Source organism: Zootoca vivipara, chromosome 1 (assembly GCF_963506605.1).
Source record: "Zootoca vivipara chromosome 1, rZooViv1.1, whole genome shotgun sequence".
Classification (NCBI taxonomy): domain Eukaryota; kingdom Metazoa; phylum Chordata; class Lepidosauria; order Squamata; family Lacertidae; genus Zootoca; species Zootoca vivipara.
In genome coordinates this window covers 30,072,962-30,094,967 of record NC_083276.1, presented here as the reverse complement: position 1 = coordinate 30,094,967, position 22,006 = coordinate 30,072,962, and the positions used below count along the sequence as shown (strand labels likewise).

Here is a 22,006-nt window from a genome sequence, read left to right as displayed (position 1 = left end):
AGGCAAAACTCACAACAGCAATTTTGGGCAGTGGGAGAAGAGACATTTTACAAGTTCCAGACTGTCTGATCAGTGTAGTTAGCTCTCAACATTTAGGCTTAAGGAAATTTGCAGAAGGACATTTTCCCTCCTCCTTCTCCACTGGCCACTACCAGTGTCCCCTGGTTTCTCAGTGTGGAATGGGGAGTGGGAGGGTGGCTGAGGGAGGGGAAACAAGGATAGAAAACTTCCCCTCCACAAACATCCTTAGAATTCAATTGATTCCCCGACTTCCCCTGTTCCCCTTGTGTATCATCCTGTGTTGTTCAAGAGGGGGGGCCCAACCCTACCAAGGGGCTTTTTAGGGGACATACCGGTAGGTGCCTGCAAGGGAAAGGAGGGGACATTAAGATTTATTTGTGAATTTAAGTTGGGACCCAAGACTTATCTTTTTTTTTGTGATACATTGATCTGAAACTTGCTATTTTTTTAGTCAGGGATGATATATTTGTTGCTGCTATAAGCCCTGAAACTTGTGGAGCACATAAAAGGCACAAATGTCTTAAAAATTGAAATGACACTACAGCTCATCTAAAGTTTCTCCCACTGACTCAGCTGCCTGCCCTTTTGCATCCAAATAACAATAACCATGGATGCTGGGTTATAAGCATCTGGATAGAACTTACAAGTTCATTAAAATGCAGGTCTAAGATTGCCCCAACTTCTATCTTTGGTAGAAGACAGGGTTTTATATCGCCCATGAGGGTGAGGGAGAAGAGACCTATCCCCCTCCCCTAAGGATTAACCCAACTGTGTATTCAAGTATTCAACAAGCTGGTGCCTCTTACTATTAAAAATGGCTTTTCACAGTATCCAAGATGCTTTTCAAGAACTGCTTCATTTTAGAACAAGGGAACCAATGACTTCAGAGAATGGGATAGGATGAAAACAAGAGCATTTGTAGATAAAGGCTTTCTTCTGTGATTTAAACAACACAGCTTTTTTATTTTCCAACTGTCCTTCCTGCTCCTACACATAAAAATATCAAATATTCTGACAGACAAATGCCACTGGCAGTTCCTTCTCCGCGCCAAAAGTGTAGCTACTGATCAATTTGCAACAATATCTGCTTCTGGGATGGTTGACTCCGAGTGGCTCCCTCTCAAAACTCTGTGGTAAGAGATAGAATGCTGCAAGTTTAACAAATTGCATGTATTCAAGTGGCTTAGAGGATCAATCTGGTGACATATGGGAAGAGGTCACCTGACCTCATTTGTAAGAGAGAGAAAAAGACAGCATAAGAGCCAACCACAGCTGTCATGACAGTTTTATTTCATCCCTGTCCAAGAGTCCCCAAAATCACAATTCCCACCGTCTTCCATGTCTATCCAATAATAGTTCAGAAGCATCCTGACCATGTTCTATACCAGCATTCCACCCCCCACCCCCCGGGGAGCCATTGCAGAAAAAGCTCCGTTTGGCAGGTCAACCCTGAGGTGGCTCGAAACAGCCATAGTTGGGTCTCTGTTGTTCTGATGGGGTTTAAAAGAGGGGAAATTGCCCCTATTCAATCAGCTTCTTGGCCTTGAAGAAACGACGCAGATAGAAGACCTGCCAGGTAGCCAGTCCAATGAGGCAGAACATCGAAAAAATGCTGAAATATAGTACCCGAATGTTGGTAGATTCTGGAACGAACAAAAAACAAACAAACCAAAAAGCTTGTTACTCAGAACAAATGGCAAGAATCCCTAAGCCAGCCCTCCAATGCCTTCAACCCCACAAACCACCTAGTATCTTTTCATCTGAACTATTCATATAAAACTAAGTACCAAAAAGATAAGCTCTTAGTACTGCGGGCCAAGTGGATCCAAAAAGGCTCAGCTTTCATTCAGTTTTTTAAAAAGGCAACTCAAGATCCTCTCTCATGGCTACTGAAATTTGAAAATTGTGCAGGCAGAAATTATTACTACCGTAATACTGTTCACAGATGGAGCCTGTCTGCCACACATAAATATTGGTTCCTTCACTATAGAATTTTTATACCTCTGCTGCCAACCTCTTGCCTATACCTCTCTTTCTGTATTACACTTTCCACTGGAAGGGGGGGGGGAGTCAAAATTCTACAAAAGCTAATAAGCGTAAAATACACACTGAAGTTGTTTATACAAATAAATACAAAATATAATTTTGCCCATTATATTCCGCACACAGAATTTGAATTTTCTTGGGGCCAGATAAGAACAGTCCTGGCTGCAGATGATAACAAGAAAATAACAGAATCCCACATGAGTGTAAAGAGAAGGGAGTGCCATGACTGTAGTAGATTTGGTGGAAAGGGGGCTTATGGGCACAGCAGCATTACAGTTATGGTGGTGAATATGTTTATAAGTTGATAGATGATGCATCAGACAGCCTTGTCTACACTATAAAGCAGGTATCAAGTAAGCATCATGGCAACATTATCCCCAACCATATGCATTAGTGAGACAAACATACCAACAATACTACTCCCTGAGTTGGAGTACGTACCATTGGTGTCCCGCATCTCCTCTTCCCGCTTCTTCATGTAGGCAAAGTCATTGACAATAGACTCTGAAAGATCCTCCAGGCGTCGCAGCTCCAGCTCCAGTGGCTTCAGCTTCTCTACTTTAGCAATCTGTAAAAAAGAGAGACAGAGAATGAAAATCACAGCCAGAATAAGACTGCGTTCACTTGAAAAGAGAATCCTGATGCAAACAGTCCTGTCTGTGGCATAGTCTCCAGCGACAAATTCAAAACCAAACTAACCAACCACTTGCACCACAGAGAATGCATATGAAAGAATGGGGAGGGCGGAGGCAGAGCCTTGAATAGACATCCTCATCTGCTGTTTGTAACCAGGAGGATGTCTTCTTGTTCATTTGCCTCTTTTTCAGTGCCTTGACATGCAACTCCCCTCCCGGGTAACCTGAAATAATAATCTAGAAGCCTTCACAGTAGATTTTTGAGGTTAACAAAACCATAGCTTTTCAGCCAACAGAATCTCCAATAACCTTAATTTCCCAGAGATATTAGGAACTTTTCCAGTCACAAAACCAGTGACAAAAACCACTTCGATAGTTTCTGGTTTTAAAACAAGCAGTATATAAATGCTATTAAATAAATAAACAAACAAACAAACAAACAAACAAACAAATAAATAAATAAATAAATATTGAAACACCCCCCAATCGATAATAATTAAGACACCCACATCTGCATTCCCAGGAGGAGAGATACATGCCCCAAACAACCTTTCAACAAGATGGTAGCCTCTCCATATAGCAAATATGGATGTCTACCCAAGTGTTTTCAGTTCTTTCATTTGCATTCTCTATGGTGCAAGTGTCAAATAGGTTTGCATTTTACACTATACTTCTTGACAAATTTCAAGAGGAGGTATTTTGGAGGAGCACAAAATGTTTGGTGAGAGGATTTTCATTTTGCTGCTCCAGGTGGACAGCACAAGAAACATTTAATAAATTTTGTAGATTAATTAAGAACAGAAATGCATGCATTGCTGATGAGGAGCACACCTTTTACTTATCAAACTACAAATGCCTGGGCAAATAAATCAGCATTTGAAACCTCACAATGTGGGACAGTTGCATCGCTAAGGGCCATTATTCCAGAGTAGGGGACCTACTACAGAAAAGGCCCATCTATACATCCTTTTACTCTAAACCCTGGTGGGGGCAGTGAGCAAGCCCTACCCTACCAATCTTAAGGACTGAATTGGCTTGCATTGAATGAGGAGCTCCTGCAGGTATCTGGGCCCCAAGCTTTGTAAACCAGCACCAGCACCTTGAATTGAGCCCAGGAGCATATAGGGAGCCACTGCAGTGCTTTACTCCCAGCTAAATGGGTACAGGACTGCAGCCAAAGATTAATTTAATCTGGTATCACCAGGCCCATGCAGAGCTTGTCTTAGGCCCGGGTCAGTCTTGGCATGACAGAGGCTCCTGTCAGGGCTCCCTGGCCCTCTTAGGCCTCCAAGGCCCAGGGCAAGCGTACCTGCCTGCCCCTGTGCCTCCCACATGGGCCTGGGTATAACCCCTAATTTAAAAATCCACAGTTTTGTTGCTACAACAGAAGTAGGAAACACATTGACCTGGCCTCCTTTGCCACTACAATACTGGGAAAGAAGAAAAATGGACATACATGGTAAAAAAAGAGAGAGCATTCTGTGTTACAGATGAGGATTAAGGATGGTGCCTGGCTTGAGAATGTTGAAGGCCACTATTCTGTATTTTTTCTATTTTATATTGTTTTTTAAATGGAGCAAAGTCTCTGAGGCTTACCTTACCCAAGTAACCTCCACTGCACACAGTTGGACTTACTTCTGAATAAGCATGGAAAACACATCTCTTTTAACTTTTTTGCTTACATATTTCTCCAAGTTGCACCATACATCCCTGTACAGGAAATATCCTACCAAAGGTTTGGTAAACCCGATCCCACCCTCTAATGTCTGGCCAGTGAGAGTAAAGGCGCTAGGATGATTCACAAGCAAGGGAAGCAGAGATTTCCTGTTTCATTTCCCTCCATTGCATATAATAACCATTTAAGGAGAAGGGCAATGTATCCGTACTTCCCTCCTTTGTCAATTATTTAAAAAATAATTTGTTCTACTTTGTCCTGATTTTTCTGACTTGTGAACAATAGCAGTGGGTGCACTGCATTCAGCTTGGTGGCCTCTAGGCACTTTTAAATTAATTTAAAAAATCTTTTAAAAAATTAAATTAATCAGCATACTCATCTGTAGCACAGAAAACAAGTCTCATGCGGCCAGAAAAGCTATTTGGGAAGAGCAGCATAGTTGGAGGGGCTATATCCTAATACAGTAATGGATTTAACATTTCCACAAGTTCAAACTGAAAGGGACAGGTAGGTAGCCGTGTTGGTCTGACGTAGTCGAAACAAAATTTAAAAATTCCTTCCAGCAGCACCTTAGAGACCAACCAAGTTGATGGACTTCCATTTCATGTGGCTCAATACTTAGTTGGTCTCTAAGGTGCTGCTGGAAGGAATTTTTTTTAACTGCAAGGGGTTTAATGTAGCTGCAGTGGAGCTGAGCAGTGACAGTACATCACAGCAGGACACAGGAGGAGTGGGTGGAGCTGAGGAGAGGGGCAGAACCTGAGAGGGCAGTGGGCCAGGTAGAGAAATGACATCAAGGTCACTCACCCCTGTAACAGAACAAACAATAGGACAGTAGATTTACTACAATGGTGACTGTTCATCGCAAGGCCACAAGGGGGCAATCAAACCCTGGGAGACAGCAAACAGCAGCTTTTCATAATTTAGCTAAATTACTGGATTAAGTAATCCTTTCACTTATGTTTTAGTTCTGAATGATAAAATCAAGGTTTAGGAAGCTACATGGCCATAGCTCTACCAAGCAGAATTTGACAATTCCAGGAGAACTTTACAAATTCTGTCAATTTTTTGTTTGGGTTTGGTTTTTCATAAGCAATGATGCAGAAAGGAAAAAAAACCCTAATGCTCTGTTTAGCAAGAGAAAAATACTGAAAAGCTGAGAACAGTTTTTGCACAAATCTCAACATCCTGAAAAGTACCTCAATTCATGAGGTCAGCTACTAGCCTCTGCCCTATCGCCCGTATACCTTGTCGCAGTTGCCTACTGGACTCCAATTGTCTGTTAAACCAACTCTCATTAAAGATATGTTTTAGGATTACGGTAAATGGCCGTGAAAAAAATCTACACTCCTAACATATGCAATCCATACACCAATTCTCCTGCTGTTTTCTGCTAGTCCAAATGGACCCCCAAATCAGCACAGTCCCAGACCTCTGCACTCATAATTTATTTTATTAAGTGCCCCCTCACTCCCATTTAAGTATACCAATACAGTGGTACCTCGACTTACGAATAACTCGACTAACGAATGTTTTGAGTTACGAATGGGGCTCTGCCCGCCATTTTGAATGTGGTTTAGATAGGATTTTTTTGACTTACGAATTTTTAGATAGGATTTTTCCGATTTACGGATCCCCCCCCAAATAGGCTTCTACTTACGATTTTTTCGACTTACGAAGGTCTGTTCGGAACGGATTAAATTCGTAAGTCGAGGGACCACTATACAAGGGAAAACAGCATTCAGAAGCACCTTTCATCTCCAACAACAAAAATGAAATAGGTTTCTGTTTTGACTCTCTTAACAAAGCATGCCAACAAGGCATGAGAGCAATGGCCCTTCCCTGATGCTGTCTATCCCAGTATACTGCCTCTGAAGATGGGAAACTTTATTTAGTGACCATATGTTATTAGCCATTGGTAGACCTATCCATGAATGCATTCAATCAGCTGTAAAAAGCTATATATGAAACAATAAATTGCTCCCTGCACCGAGATAATCTCTTTCTACATTGGGGGAAACTGTGAATACAGCAACCATGAAATGTTTATTTTAGACTGGTATCATGCTCCTATCCCAGTCTGCGCAGGAAAGGAACTGAAATTTAAGAAAAGGGTCCAGGGCCATCAAAAAGCAGTATAAAAAGGGAAAGGTCATACCTTAGTACTCTGAACATATGAGAGTTACTTTCGTCTGGATTGCATCAAATGAAACTGTCTTATCCAGTCAGATAGTACTGACCCATATAGTCCTGTATCAGGTCTCTGAGCTCTCAGGCAGGAGTCTTTCCTAGCACTTCCTGCCAGAGATCCTTTTAATTGGAGATACCAATTCAAGACCCTCTGTGTGCAAAGAAAATGCACTACTACTGAATTATGCATTACCCTTCGCATGCACAAGTTTCAATCCCTGGCATCCCTAGAAAGACCTTTTCTGAGCTTTTAAGAGAGCCATAAATACTTGGCTAGATGGATCCGTAGTCCAACAAAGTACAAGGTAGCTTCATGCAATGTCAGCAGTGTTAGGGGCAGTATTTTTCCGAATGCTAGTTGTTTGAAACTGCAAGCTGAGGGAGTTCTGTTCAACTTGGGTCCTGCTTGCAGGCCTGCCGAAGACATCTGGCTGGCCACTCTGAGAGAAAAAAATGCTAGATATCCTGTTTTCCGAATAAATTCAGCTTCATAGCTAATAAATTCCTTGCCAAGCAGCAGATTCCTCCCTAAAATGTGTTTAGCAACTTCAAAAAAACTGTTCTAGATGAGCGCTTTACTCAGGGAAGCCCTAGGAATCAGGGAAACTGGGAAAACAGCATTGAACTGTAAGCCTCAAGGCCACATACAATTGTCACGTGAGTGTCAGGAAGAGAATCAAGAGGCACAGGCAGCAAAAGCAGAGATGTACCTCCTCGTAGTTCTTTGCTTCTACTCCATGCTTCATGTTCAAGGTCACGAACTGGTCTGGCATCCGCCCTGTTCCTGGAACTGCAATGAAAGGATTCATTGTATGAAGTGCTCAGGCTGCCAGTAAATTCCCAGCCACCCGCTCCCCAATACACAGCAGGGAGGGATTTGCAGCTCTCCTCCTATACAAGCCTCGGGACAGCTAAAGAGGCAGTCCAACTATGCCCAAAATCACAGAAAAATCTACAGATAGCATTGGCTAAGGTAGGAACTCTGAGAAGTAATGAGAACAAGCTGCAATGAAGCATGTGGAGCGTGCAAAACACCAGGCACTCTGATTTCCTGCTCTTCGTTCCACTCTCTAGCAATAAAGAAACATGGGATCAGTTTAAACAAGCTGGTAAGAACTAAGTGCTAATTCTGGCCAAATAGAAAAGCGAGTATAAACCTGAAGTGGTGTATTAGACTGAACAGATGAAAAATAATAACACAATGAACAGATTTTTCTAAAGTTAAAGATCACCTAGCCAAATACTGTATAAAAACCACTGTGGAATGGAAAATCAGAAACAACCCTTCTGATTCCAATAATACCTGATTGACCCCTGCCCTCCTTCTTACCTCCCTTCTCCTTATTCAAATTATTCCTTCCCAACCCCAAACTTTAAAACTGCCACAAACCTGGTTATGAGTATAATAGTTCCCAAGCAACCAGGTCTGGTCTAGAGGGTCTCCCCTCTGCAGTTTACCACTTGATAATCCAGTTCAACCACTGCAAATGCAGGAAATCCAGTACTACAGTGACCTCAACAGGCAGTCATCCAGTTTCTAACTAAGGAAACCCCACCTTCCTCTCAAGCAGTTTGTTCCACTGCTGAAAGCTCTCCCCAGTGAGGTCCGCTTGGTGCCTCTACTGACATAGTTTTAGTACCAGGTAATAACATAAAAAATTTTCTCAGACATTTGATAGATTATGAAGATGATGTTGTGTCTGTTGTTTGTTTGCTGCCAAAGCTTCTGGAAGCTGTTATTTTTTTGGGGGGGGGGTTGTTGTCCATATTTTTCATGAAATGCATATGCTTATTTCTGAATGCATTAATATTACAATGTAATTTCATGTTTGTTTTTAAGTATGTTTCACTTTGTTTGGAAGCCTCTGTGTATTAAAAACAACTTACAATTCTACTATATTATTATGATAAAGATAGCAGTTTCTACTGTTTGGAAGTTCTTCCTAATGTTTAGACAGAATACTTTATATTGCCATTTTAGCTACCTGCTTTGGAGTCTGATCTCTGAAACACCACCAAATAGTTTTGCTCCATCATCTATGTCAGTGGTTCTCAAAGGGTGTAGTGCGCTACACTGGTGTGCAGGAGAGGATGGCAATTACAAAATAGTTGTGTCCTGTGTTATAAATCAAGCACTGCTAGGAGTTGTTTCTTTTTGTTTTCCAATGTATTTCTTATCAATAAAAAATTCAGTGTGATGTGAGCAAATTTATATTCAGGAAGTATGGCGCAGAAGAAAATTTGAGAAACACTGTACAATGTGATAGCCATCCTCAAGTATCTGAATGGCACAATCCTTCTTAATTATTTCTTCTCAAGGCTAAACATACCCTAGTCCTTCAACCTTCCCACAGAGGACTTTATCTCCAGGCCCCTCTTCACCTTTGCCATCCTCCTCTGGATAAATTCCAGTTTGCTGATATCCTTCTTAAACTGCAGTGCCCCAAACTGCAACTATTTATTTCTTAAGAAAAAAAAGGGGGGTAGAACTGCATGCATTTTCCCCTCAGGCTCTCAGTTCCTAGATAATTATGTTCTTAGCACTGATAATAGGTTCTGGACCTAGCAACATGCACCAGAGCTATACCCATGAGCCCATGATCTAGCCAATCAGTTTGTCATTCTGGTGTTCACATTCAGCATGACAGGCAATGAACACACTGTGGAGAAAATAGCATGAGGCTGTTCTCCTCCTCTCCCATTTTTTTAAATTAAGGAATATACTCTGTTTTGCAACATATGCAAACAGCCTGCCTTCCCCAGACTTTAAAAAAAGCTAGCTAACCAAACTCTCTATCCACCAAAGAGCCCCTAGCTAGTGCATTCACTTCTACTACCATGTTAGAAATTGGCCAGATACCAGGCCCATTTTGTGACTGGTGCAGGTCCAATTGTACCATGTGGAGATCTCTGGATGCCAGGTTGGCAACTGACATCTCCATCTGGCTTGCCCTTCCAGCTTTCTTAAGCGGGTAAGCAGAAAAGCTTATTTATTGCATTTATATCCCAACCTCTTTCTCCAAGGAGTATATGGTTCATCTCTCTCCTCAGTTAATCCCTACAACAACCCTGTGAGGTGGGTTAAGAGGCTGCGACTAGCTCAAGGTCACCTGGGGAGTTTAATGACTGGGTGGGGATTTGAACCCTGATCTCCCAGGTCCTAGTCCGACACTAACCACACCACCATACTGGCCTCCTAGAGTACTTCTGAAGGGTTGCCATATGTCTTGAATTTCCTGGACATAGTCAGAACACTGCAGCTGCAAGCAGTGTCCGGGCAGAAATCGGTGAAATGTCTGGGGAAATCGGCAGTGTCCTTTTTGCTGATTTCCCTCAGAAATAGCTCAAAAACATCCCATTTCTTTGTGATTTTGCTTAACAACTTTTCTGTCCGGATTTTCACTTTTTGAAATATGGCAATCCTAATTTCTGCTATGGGACAACTATATAAACTAAGCAGGTAAATAAATATGGAGAAAGCAAAATGCCACTTAGAGAAGGATCTGAAATATTTTCCTTGAAGCTTGAATTTGTTTTAATCAGGATTGTTTTATTTGATGTATTGTAAACTGCTTTGCTTTGAGATTCCCCCCCCCCTTTAAAATATGAAGTGGTATAGAAATTAAATAATAAGAATAAGACTAAATCCCACTGGGGGGAAATGGTGCCTAGACATTCTGCTGTGGCAACTGTGACCTAGGTTTAAGCTGCCATTTGGAGATGGCTTATACACCTGAGTTTCTAACACTGTTCTACTACTGGGATCAGATACATTAGGCTGTGGTCCCACCTGGAAGGTACCAGGTGTTGGCATTGCTACAGTATCTTTAAGGAATGGTCACCAGAAGTTTCTGGATCCTATCTGCCAACTTCATGCAGCCAGTCGGCAACTGCTGGTTACCACAGGAGGAGAGAGTACTTTGGGGCTTAGATCCTGCTTGCAGGTTTCCCACAGGCACCTGGTTGGCCAGAGTGAGAGCAGGAGGCTGGGCTAGATGGACTACTGGCCTAATCCAGCAGGCGCCTCTTATATTCTTACCATTCTTCTATGATTCTGCCAAGAAAGGTAGAATTATTTCAGTGTCCCAATTCACAGGCAGGTGGCAGCACAGCACAGTATATGAAACGCAATGTGGGGGTAGGGAAGAGAAATGCTCCTCTTCACTGGATAGAAACAGAAGAGTACTTTCCATGGTGCTGCTCCTGACAGCTTCCAAGATGTCATAAATATATATGTAGTTTTCATAATGGTAAATGAGCAAGGCATTCCCCTGCTACACATGCCACAAGAATCATTGTTTCCAGTTTTTATGCAAGCTTTGAATTTCTGCTATAGCCATGGAAACTAGTTTACATAGTGCATTTGAAAAATACTAATTTCAGTGACATAAGTGAACTCAGCACCAGACTATGAGGAACGTCCATAACTTGCAGAAACCCTGGTAAAGCTTTGGGTCCTTACACTGAGATGACAGGAAGATAGGAAGAACAGCATATGGACTATATACCTAACTCGTAACATAAAAGTAAGAATTGTCAGGATAATAAATTTTAAGTGCTTAGCACTCATATTGGATATGCACCATACAAACATTTTAAATAACAGAAATGACAAAGCACCCCAATTGACTTCAAAGGTAGAGAAAGTACAGAAATCAATACCACACTGACTTAAAAGTGATTATATATATACTTTGCTTAGGAAAACAAATTATGTTCATTATAAAAGTGAGAATAAGCAAGTAAAATATACTTGACTGGCTAGAATGCATAATAAAAAACCAAATGGTCACTTCCACTTTAGAAGATAAAGTGTTTTTCATGCTACTATTACACATTCTAGTCTCCCTTAAAACAATCTCCCTTCAAAACATAAAATCACACAACTGTAGATTCTACAATATCCCTTACAACCATAGAATCACATTACTGTAGAGTTAGAAGGGACCCCCAAGGATAATCTAAACTAATCTAATCTCCTGAAATGCAGGGATCACTGCCAATGCAGGTTTTATATGAAAAGTAGTTTACACATTATAGCCAAATGCTGCCCACAACAGTCTGGAATTTATGAACTATATAAACATCAATATGGGATAACTATTTACACTGCAACAAGGCAACCTACAGATCATGCAATTTTAATTGCAAAGTTGTTCCTCATATCAGAACCAAGAATCCACAGCATCTAGTCTCAGTATCTGCTTAGAGAATTGGACTGAATCCAAGCTCATAATAAAATTAGACTGTGTTGGTTAGACAATGTTATGAAATATGTCTTGACTCTCATTCAAAAAAGTCACTTAAATATACTTAAGGTTTGATGGTTAGAAAACAATTTCTGGTTATGGGTCCTGTGGGAAGGACCTTTTTAACAAAGTCTTCTACTTTTAACAGCAAAATAAATAGATACCAGTAAATAAAGGGTGAACAAGAGAATGAAATGAATGTTCCAGGTTAGACTTTCAACATGTGCTTGTTGTTAAAAAAAACTTAGATCATTAAAAGTCATTCTGGTGTGGAGGATACAAAATAGCAATAAGGCAAGTGTCTGGCACATGCTATATATTCCAAGCTTCCACATACAATACAAGAAACAGAGTGGCATATGAGGCATATAAATAATATTTTTATTTATTTTATTAATACAAGCATAGAATTACACAAGGACAACTTTGCTGCCCCCAAAGCAGAGTGTGTGACGCAAGGGAAGAGCTCTGGGATAACAATTTAGCACTCACAATGGGGATCTCCCTAAATCTTGCAAGCCAGCTCTTCCCTCTGCTGGGGTCCCTGCGCAAAAAGCTGTGCCTTTCGCTTCCTCTTCCTCATTTTTGTGGCCAAGTGCTTGAGAAATCACAGTTGCTCAGGCCTCACCTGGCCCAACTGCCCAAATGTTGCAGCTCTGCCTTCTCAAGGCAGCTAAAACCCTACAGCCATTGACCACCACAGGATCTTCAGCTACTCTGCAGACAACATGTCAAAACTTCTTGATGCCAATAATCTAATAATACAAAGAACTGTAGAGATTATTTCTTTATGGGCACTCTACTACACTGCATTGTGCTGGTATAGGAACTACCAAGGTTTGAGATGAACAGGATGCTGCCATTAGTTATCTTGGGACACAGACAATTCAACATCCTTCAAAAGGCAAAAACAGTCTGTAACAACCTCTTTTTAAACAACGTATTTAAAAAGCATTCTGATAAAATCCTATATTCACCTATATTCTTCTGTTCTCTCTCTTTCCTTTAGCCAAGGAAAATACTCTTCCCCTAAAAACAGCAGTGAATTTTACTCCAACAGACATACCAATGACAAACTTAGTTGGTCTCTAAGGTGTGGGTTAAACCACAGAGCCTAGAGCTTACCAATCAGGTCAGCAGTTCGAATCCCCATGACGGGGTGAGCTCCCATTGCTCGGTCCCAGCTCCTGCCAACCTAGCAGTTCAAAAGCACGTCAATGTGAAAGTAGATAAATAGGTACCGCTACAGTGGGAAGGTAAACGGCGTTTCCGTGTGCTGCTCTGGTTCGCCAAAAGTGGCTTTGTCATGCTGGCCACATGACCTGGAAGCTGTACGCCGGCTCCGTCGGCCAATAACACGAGATGAGCGCCACAACCCCAGAGTCGGTCACGACTGGACCTAATGGTCAGGGGTCTCTTTACCTTTACCTTTAAGGTGCTACTGGAAGGAATTTTTTTATTTTGTTTTGATATATGCTCACTGGTAAGTATGTTGTTAGCTGGTTTTAACAAGTCTTCTGATTTACCTGTTTGTTTTTATGTGTTTCTTTAAACTTTTATTGCTGTTCGTATTTTTAGTATTTTGTTGCACTTGTGTTACTGTTAACACAAATAAATAAATCTCTGCGATTCAGAACATTAAGTACATCATGGGCTCATAGCACAGAAGACATATATATGACCTAGAAGTTCCAACAGTGACAGTGGAAGCAGGAAGCTCCCTTGAACCTCAACAAGATGACCACTGTCCATTTGTGTTTAGAAGCAGCATTAAATATGCCTGGAGGTGTTGTGGACTATTTGCCCTAAAGTTCAACCCATATCTTCATGAGGAAGAGGGGCAAATGCGTCACTCCCAAAGGAAATGTCAGCTCTAAGACTTGTTAAGCAATTGCCCTCAAGATCTGGGTACATAATCAACGTCCTGCACACTTCCCCTTCTTCCTCTCGTGACAGAATATACCAATGCAATGGGCCCTCAGTCATTATAACTAAGTGCCACGTCTCTACAAGAAAAGGGTTTCTGGCTGGTTTAGAGATGCTAGTAACTGATTAACGAAGAAACTGAATTCCATCTCCAAGGAGTGGAAAGTGAACAAGCAGGGGTGCATGGACCAATAGAGCAGGGAGCAATAAGACTTAACAATGGCTTTGAGGACACACACAGCACAGAAAGAGTATTAGCTAAGTGAGGGAATGATAAAAGACGAAATGTAATATTCCCTTGCCTCTTGAACAGAAAAATCAGTGTACAGATGGTGGAATCCCTCTTGGGTGTCTCATATGAATAGGGAACAATGGTGTTAATTTTTACCTGAAGCAGAAAAGAGAATCAACTGCAGTGTCTGTGCTTCTTCCTTTCCCCTCTCTGTTTACTGGCTAGAAACAGTTGGTTGTGCCAGTGCCCTCTCAATGTCAAGTGTGTATAGGCTACAGTGGGGAGAATTTGGGCCCTCTCCTAAATAAAATTCCAGTTACTGCACATCTCTATCTGCTGTGGAAGACAGCAAAGCACTTCTTTCATGAAGAGACTCATAAGACTTCTGTCATAGCCAACCAGTCCTCTTCTATGATCCTGTTTTTCTTGTGTCTCATTCTGGATTATAAAATTTCCTTTGGGTGGGCAATTGTGATTTCAGCACTGCTCAAATGCAAACACTTCTGGGAAGAAATGCAACAACTGGCATTCATGAGTAATTTTAGGAACTGACTCCCTTGGGATTAAATGTTCTCTCTCAGTCCAGAAGACCTCAAAACACTTGGCAAAGCAGATACCCCTGGCCTGTGCTCAACGTTACCCTTTTAAATGGATCCTACAAGAGATGGATGAGAAAGTAGAGAAGGGGCATACCAGGAGCACCAAACAGGGACTATCAAACTTACCCACAGGGAGCTTGCTCTCAAAGCAGGCTTCAAACATGTCATAATCCTCCGTGGTGAAAGCAAATTTGCCCTTAGTTGCATCCTCCTTGACATAGAGAATATGACCAGCTGAGTCAGTAATCTGTAGGAAACACGAAAAATAAGAGAGGCAAAGTAGTTAACATCCAAGTTCTATGTTAAATTATATGGGGGGAGGAAGAGAAGACAAAGATCTTCCTAGAAAACTTAAGACTTCTGTGCTTTTCTTGTCCCCACCATAGGTGAAGAGATTTTTGCTAAATTTTTAATTTCAAATTCATTTATGCTGTCTCCATCATTAGCCTCTGGCATGTTAAGTTGAAGACATTCCCATAAAAGCATCCACTAAAAACGAAAGTCAGAAGATTATGTGGGAATAGGAAGGGGGGTGAACTCATTCACTTTACAAAACATACATTATCAGCAGCTCTGAGTAGACAGGTTTTGGGTTTACAGTGACCAGACAATAATTGCATAATTTATAATTGTGTAACTAACAGCTCTAGGAGACAGCACATTTGTATGCTCCCCCACTGCCAAAGGAGCAAAACATAAAATAAAGCAAGCTTTAAAGGCCCCATGAGAGCATGTTAAAAGTCATGCAAGGCCTTGTTTACCGCAGTAATAGCTTCTCCTCAAACATGGTTCTTCCATATAGAAGTGACTGATGCATGCACACACAAACTAGTTCCTTTCCACCATCAGATGGGCCATGTCCAAAAATATATCATGTCAGCTCTACTTTTCTCTTCATCTGGCACAACAAGATAGTTGCCTACATACTGCCAGGCACGTTGCCCTAAGTATACCTAGTATGGGCAAACTGCTTAAAAGTCAGCCTACACAATTGTGGGGGAGCAGCCATTCAGGGAGGGGGGAATGTTCTACCACAATACTCTGGCATTATGCACAGTAACATCATCATCCTTCACAAACACAGCTTTTCTCCCCATACTGCCAGCCTGAACAATAAGCACCCACACGAGACTGAGAGCAAGTAGGATGAGAGCCATTAAAGAACCTCCATCACGTAACCAACTAACACATTGGGTACATTCTTCCAGAACGGAAAGCCTAACTGTTAATTATCACCACAGTGATGAGCTATTGAAACACGTGAAAAAGGCATGACAAAGAATCACTGTTAACTACAAATGATAAATCCCAGTCAACAGCTGATCTGAGACTAAGATCTTCAAGCAGAATTTTGTCTCTGGAAAATAAACTAATGTGTGACCATTAATAACTTGTCTACCCTGACAAGTTAAGGTGCTAATGTGAGCAGCTGGTAAAAAAAAACACCCAGACTTTAAAACTTTTTATTCTGGATGAGCAGAGCAGGCCAGATGTGGGGGCAGCCAGGTACACTTGCCCCAGGTCTTGGAGGGGTATGCTAACTGTGGGTCCCCACCAGGGACCAACTGCTTTTTTGCTTGAATTTATAACTTTATTCTAACAAGACTCCCACCCCAGGCCTCAGAGAAAATCTGTACATGCCTGGAGCAGAGGATATTTGTTCTGTAGTTATTTCATCAATTGCCAAAGTCAGGACCCCAACAAAGGCTGCTGGCATATAACACCCTATTGAATCAGTGTGGCCTTGTGGGGGAAGGAATGCTTAATGTACAATCTCAAACTAAGTTAAGACTTCATTGACCAGCATGCTAGACCACTCCTGGATAATGAGTATTTGGGTGGGGGTGCAACACAGGCATCATTAACAGCAGTTTTAGGTAATTAATGCTAAGTCATGGTTTGTTTAGACAAATTGTGGTTTGTTTTGATGTCTGAACCCAGTCCAATGTATTAATTGTGGTTTGTTTGCTAGCCATAAACTATGTGAAGCCATGGTTTGTCACTGGCTTATGAAACATGATGTGTTTTAACTCCTTTGGCACAATGGGTTAGTGTGTCTGGCTGTTAACCAGAAGGATTGTGGTTCGGGCCTACCCAGGAACAGCTGTTGGGCAGAATTTCTGCATTGCAGGGGGTTGCACTAGATGGCCCTTGGGGTCCCTTCCAACTCTACAATTCTATGATTCTAACTATATTTTGGTCTATATTATGTCTAAACCCAACAGCTTTGTTTAACCATTATTGGTTTGCCAACCTCACTCCAAGCTACAGAGCCACAAGGCAAGAATAGTTGGAAAACAAACCAAGCTTTGGAGAAACAAGTCATGGCTGATTTGCTAATTTACAAAACAATTGATGCTTTGTGGCATTTATGGGTAAAAGCAGCCATTGTGTAGTAGCATCCAACTCCCTCCCACCCACCCGCAAGTACATGTATAGTGCTGCACTTCTGAAAAATGTACTTTCATAAGCATGCTGTTTAATTTTTATATGTTTACAATTTTTTGTTTCTAAGTCTCATGAAGGAAAGCATACACACGGAGAGAGGCACAGGAGCAAATGGACATCAGACAACATGGTGTAAAATGTACTTGTATAAAACTAACATCAGAACTGGGGCACGGGGGCAGAATCCACCCACCTATGAAGCAAGTGCCTTTTTACAAGAGATACAACTAATTTTTAAAAATACATTTTAACTCCCAGAATCTTTCTGACAGCTTAATAACTTCCACAGCAGGAAGCATTTGTCCAAAAGAAGATGGTGAAGAACCTGGAAACCAAGTCTTATGAGGAAGGGTTGAAAGAGCTAGGCCTAGGGTGTGTTTAGCCTAGAGAAGATGGAGGAGGAGGGAGGAGGAATGTGATGGTGGTCTTCAAATATATTGAAGGGCTGTCATGAAAAGATGGATACTTATTCTCTGTTGCTCCACAGGGCAGGATTAAAAACAACAGATGAAAATTCCATGGAAGCAAATTTCAGCTAACTTCCTAACACTAAGAGCTTTAAAAGAGTATTAGACAAATTCATGGAAAACAAGGCTAGCAACAACTATAAGCCATGATTGGCCATGTTTTACCTCTACTGTCAGAGGCATTATACCTCTGAATATCAGTTGCTGGGAATCATGGGTGAGTAGAGTGCTGTTGTGTTCGTGTCCAGCTTGCAGGTTTCTCACAGGCATCTGGTCAGCCACTGTGAGATAAGGATGCTGGACTAGCTGGGCCACTGCTCTGATCCAACAGGCTCATCTTATGTTATTATTTGTTCAAAAAGGGAACAGACTACCTCAGATGATGGGCTCTCTTTCACTGGGATATTTAAACAGAGGGTGGAGAGCTATCTGTCAGGGATGCTGTAGTTACACCTTATGTAACAGAACCTGCACTGAACAGGGGCTGGGTGAGATCACTTTCAGGGTGCCTTCCAAAACGTGTTTATTACATTTATATACCACCTTTATCTTCCAAGCTCAAGGTGGTATACATGGTTCTCCTCCCCATTTCATCCTCACAACAACCCTGTGAGGTAGGTTAGGCTAAGAGATGGTGATTGGCTCAAGGTTATCCACAGAGCTTCATGTCTGAATGGGGATTCGAACCCTGGTCTCCCAGGTCATAGTCTAACCCAGGCATCCCCAAACTTCGGCCCTCCAGATGTTTTAGACTACAATTCCCATGTTCCCCAACCACTGGTCCTGTTAGCTAGGGATCATGGGAGTTGTAGGCCAAAACATCTGGAGGGCCGCAGTTTGGGGATGCCTGGTCTAACCATTACGCTGAACTGACCCTAATTTCATCTAAATTAGACTACAGTACTACCGGTATGATGAAGGAAGGGAATATTAAAAACCAATAATGTTTTTGTGTGTGACAGAAATGCTGTGGAACAAAAACAAATTCCAGGGTTACATCCGCTTTGTTTGTTTCAAAAGTACATTGCCTCTTTAGCCACTATTTTGCACCTGGCTTTGGTTGGTGACCATTAGTATTCTAGTAATAAAGCAAAGTAGATCCTGCCAGCATGAAATCTACCCACCACTAATATACAGAAACCTGGGCCACAGGACTTTCTGCTTGGTTTTATGCATGCTGACTCAGACATAAATAAGTCCCAACTTCAATGTGATTTATTCCAGAGGAAGGGTGGTTAGGAATGCAGTCTCTGTTGCATGTAACAGACTGTGTATCCCAAAACTGACACGTCACTCTAGCAGTTGCAATTATTCTTCTCCAGACTGGTCATACTGCGTGGTATCCAAGACCAAAGCAAAATCCTTTTCTTGGTCAATTAGGACAGATCAACACAAGAACGAACCTGGGGATGCTGCTGAAAACCAACAGCCATATTTCAAGGGCCCTACATTATTGGCTACTATCTAACTCTATGGGAACACACAACGTACCAATAATTTAACATGGGCCAAGTTTAACTAAATTAGTACCAGGATTGCTCAAAATGGGGCTGCTCCATATGCTTTGTAACAAATTGTTTTGCACTTATTAGTTTTTGCAGCTGCTTTTGAATATATCAGAATGTCACAGCCGTGTTAGAAACTCAGATATAGAAGCTAGGCGCTAAATGGCACCTTAAGCCTAAGTTGTGGCCACCACAACAGAATGTCTATTTGCCAGCAGGTTGGACTAGATAACCCTCAAGGTCCATTTGAATGCTACAATTCTATGATCTCAACTACACTACTCTTACCACAATTCACTTGTCCCAGTATGTGAGGAGAAACACACACAGTGGAAATTGTATTAACTACCGGTATGTACTAAGGCAGAGGTTTTTTTTAACTGTGGTCATTGAGTTCCATTTGTGTGGCCTGTGGAAAAGCTGCGGGACAGTCAGCTATATCTGTACTCAGCCCTGCACTTACTTTCCTTGATGTGATGATGGAGGACTAAGATGCCCAGCACAGGGTCCATGATTCACGCAGCAGTGCAGAAGCACAAGACGTGTCTTTTGCTGTGCACGAGTCAGCAGGCTCAATGGAGATGCCAGTTGCCAACCTGGCAGCGCCCAGAAATCTCCACCACATGGTTGCAACTGGACTCCCGCCAATACCAAAACGCACCTGGCGCCCGGGGAATTTTGAACACCGTGTCTGAGAGCCCCCAATTTTCACAGCATGGGGATACACCTGTCTTGGTAGCATCACCGCTGTGGTGAAAGCTATAAACCCTTTCATCACTGAAATTCATCCTTCCTTCATCTGGCAGCCTAACAACAACTCTGTTTTCTGTTTCATGGTGTGGGGTGGGAATGCTTTCCTCCTCTTGAAACTTGGGCTGGAGTTCTTCAGTCCACTTCTTATTCTGAGGATGCAACAGCCCCCTCCGATTATGGGCTGCAAGCACGGCATGCTCAAAAGCAAAGGACTACTGTACTAAGGAGGGCAAAACTCAGCGAGGGCGGGGGGGGGGAAGAGAGAGAGATGGGAAGTTAAAAGAGCCGTCGTGGGTACGACGTGTCACAGAAGTGTTTCCTCAAGAGAGCAGGGGAGGCCTGCGAAACAGCCTGTTGCACGCGCACGGAGGAGCAGCCTCCGAGCCACCTTCCTCCCCCGGGAGGGCCCGGAGCTGAGGCCTAGTTCCTCCTTCCGCCTTTCGGCGTTATCAGGAGAGCCACGCAAAGCTGACGTGTCCTTACAAGGGAAGGGCCTGGAAGGCAGCGGAGCCGCCGGTAGCGCCCCGAGGCCTACGCAACGCCTCCGCCCGCGACTCCCCGCCCTCTCACGGCGCGCTGTGAATAACACGAGCGGGGGGTGGGGGTGCGGCCGGCCGGCCGGCCAGCCTACGCCTACTCTGGGTCAGCCGTCCGGTGTCCCACCCGCGCGAAGCCCCCGCTTTCCCTCTCCCGGGCTGCACCTTGAGGTTGGCGGACGGGCCGCTCGACGAGCCCGGCGGAGCGACGACCTCGTACTCGCCGGTGACGAGCATGTCTCGGTGGATCTCCTCGCGCAGGCATTTGCGGGCCTTGCCCGGCAGCTGGAAGGAGATGGGCCGCACGGGGCCCGGCAGCAGGGCGAGCAGGAGGAGGGCGAGCAGGGGCGGGAGGGAGGCCGGCCTCGGGGGAGAACGGCCGCCGGGGAGCGACAGCGGCAGCAGCAACGGCAGCAGCATGGCGCGAGTACGTCCGAGCAACACAAGGCCGGGCTTTCTGCCTCCGCCCCCCCCTCGCGCGCCGCTGCCGGCTCCAGGCACGTGACCCGCCGCCGCTTACGTGACGGGAGGGAAGAAGAGAAGGAGGCGGCCGCTTCGCGCCCAGCGAGGCATTTGGGAGAAGTCTTAGCGGCCCGGCCTGGAGAAGCAGGGGGCGCTACTGGCTCCAAGATAGTGGGGGTTAAATTGAGCCCCAGGAGCCCCGTTTTCACCGTCATTTCAGGGCTGGGGCGCGAAGAGTTACCCTGAGGAGGGGAGCTGCCTTTGAGTACACGTAGTGTACCTTATATGTGGCCTTTTCTTGCTACAGGATTAAGCCGAGGTTGGATGGCCATCTGCCATGCATGATTTAGCTGAGATTCCTTCCAGGCTTGGACTAGATGACCCAGGGGACCCCTTCCCAACTCTGTGATGCTATCTATGAACGTTGCCTCTGTATTTGGAGTATATGCCGCTAGATCAAAGCCAGTAGGTGGGCGGGTTGCCGAATCTGCCTGTGTTGGTGCTGTAAGATGGTGCTCCTTACTCACTTACCTGAAATAAAGTCTTACTTAAAGCAACAGGATTACTTTTTACTGGATGGGTTTAGGATCAGCATTGCCAACCAGACCTAGTTTGTCTCTGCATACCAGCTGCTGGCAAATCAAACGTGGGACGAGTGTTGTTATTGTTGCTGCTGCTGCTGCTGCTGCTGCTTCTTCTTTCTTCTTTGGTGATCACAAGTAAGATTGTCTTCCATAAACACGTGTAGAGGCCAATTCTGGATCCACACGGCTTGCCACAGAAGGGACATTGGTAGTACACACTATAGTTTGTGCCACCATTGGAAAGGAAATGGCATCTGTTGAAGTCAAGGGATTGCCAGTTTGTGATCTAGAAAAAGCAGCCCGTTTAACAACACCTGCCTAGTGTTGCAGTCCACTAACATACACAAACCTAGCTCTGAAGAGGAGCTGCAGTCCTGCCTGCCATAGCAGGCAGAAGGCTGTGTGAGAAGAGGACTCCATAACACCAAGACTGAAGTCAATAAGCTTGATTCGCATCTTCCTTAGCAATCTTTCTATGAAGAGCTTGTTCCATAAAGTAGGTGCTACACACTACTGATTCTTACTCACCATCTTATGTTTTTAATGTGTCATAGCATATCAATATACTTCTTTTGCATCTAGTAGCCTCTTTTTGCATAAGCAGTACCCACTCCTTGCATGTATGTAGTTTTTTTTTAAACTAAGTTAAGCCAACATTCAGAAGAAGAAAATTATTAA

General features: G+C 43.2%; 1 protein-coding gene across 1 annotated transcript; it reads right to left on the bottom strand.

Annotated features, from left to right (window-relative positions):
• Positions 1-1,291: 1,291 nt before the first annotated feature.
• TMED10 (transmembrane p24 trafficking protein 10) lies at positions 1,292-20,765 on the bottom strand. The gene is made up of 5 exons (XM_035108282.2): positions 20,448-20,765; positions 14,700-14,820; positions 7,278-7,357; positions 2,509-2,635; positions 1,292-1,664 (listed from the first exon to the last, which is right to left on the bottom strand). The coding sequence occupies exons 1-5, from the start codon at positions 20,700-20,702 to the stop codon at positions 1,543-1,545; spliced, it is 705 nt and encodes a 234-aa protein (XP_034964173.1). The 5' UTR covers positions 20,703-20,765; the 3' UTR covers positions 1,292-1,542.
• Between the last annotated feature and the right edge of the window lie 1,241 nt (positions 20,766-22,006).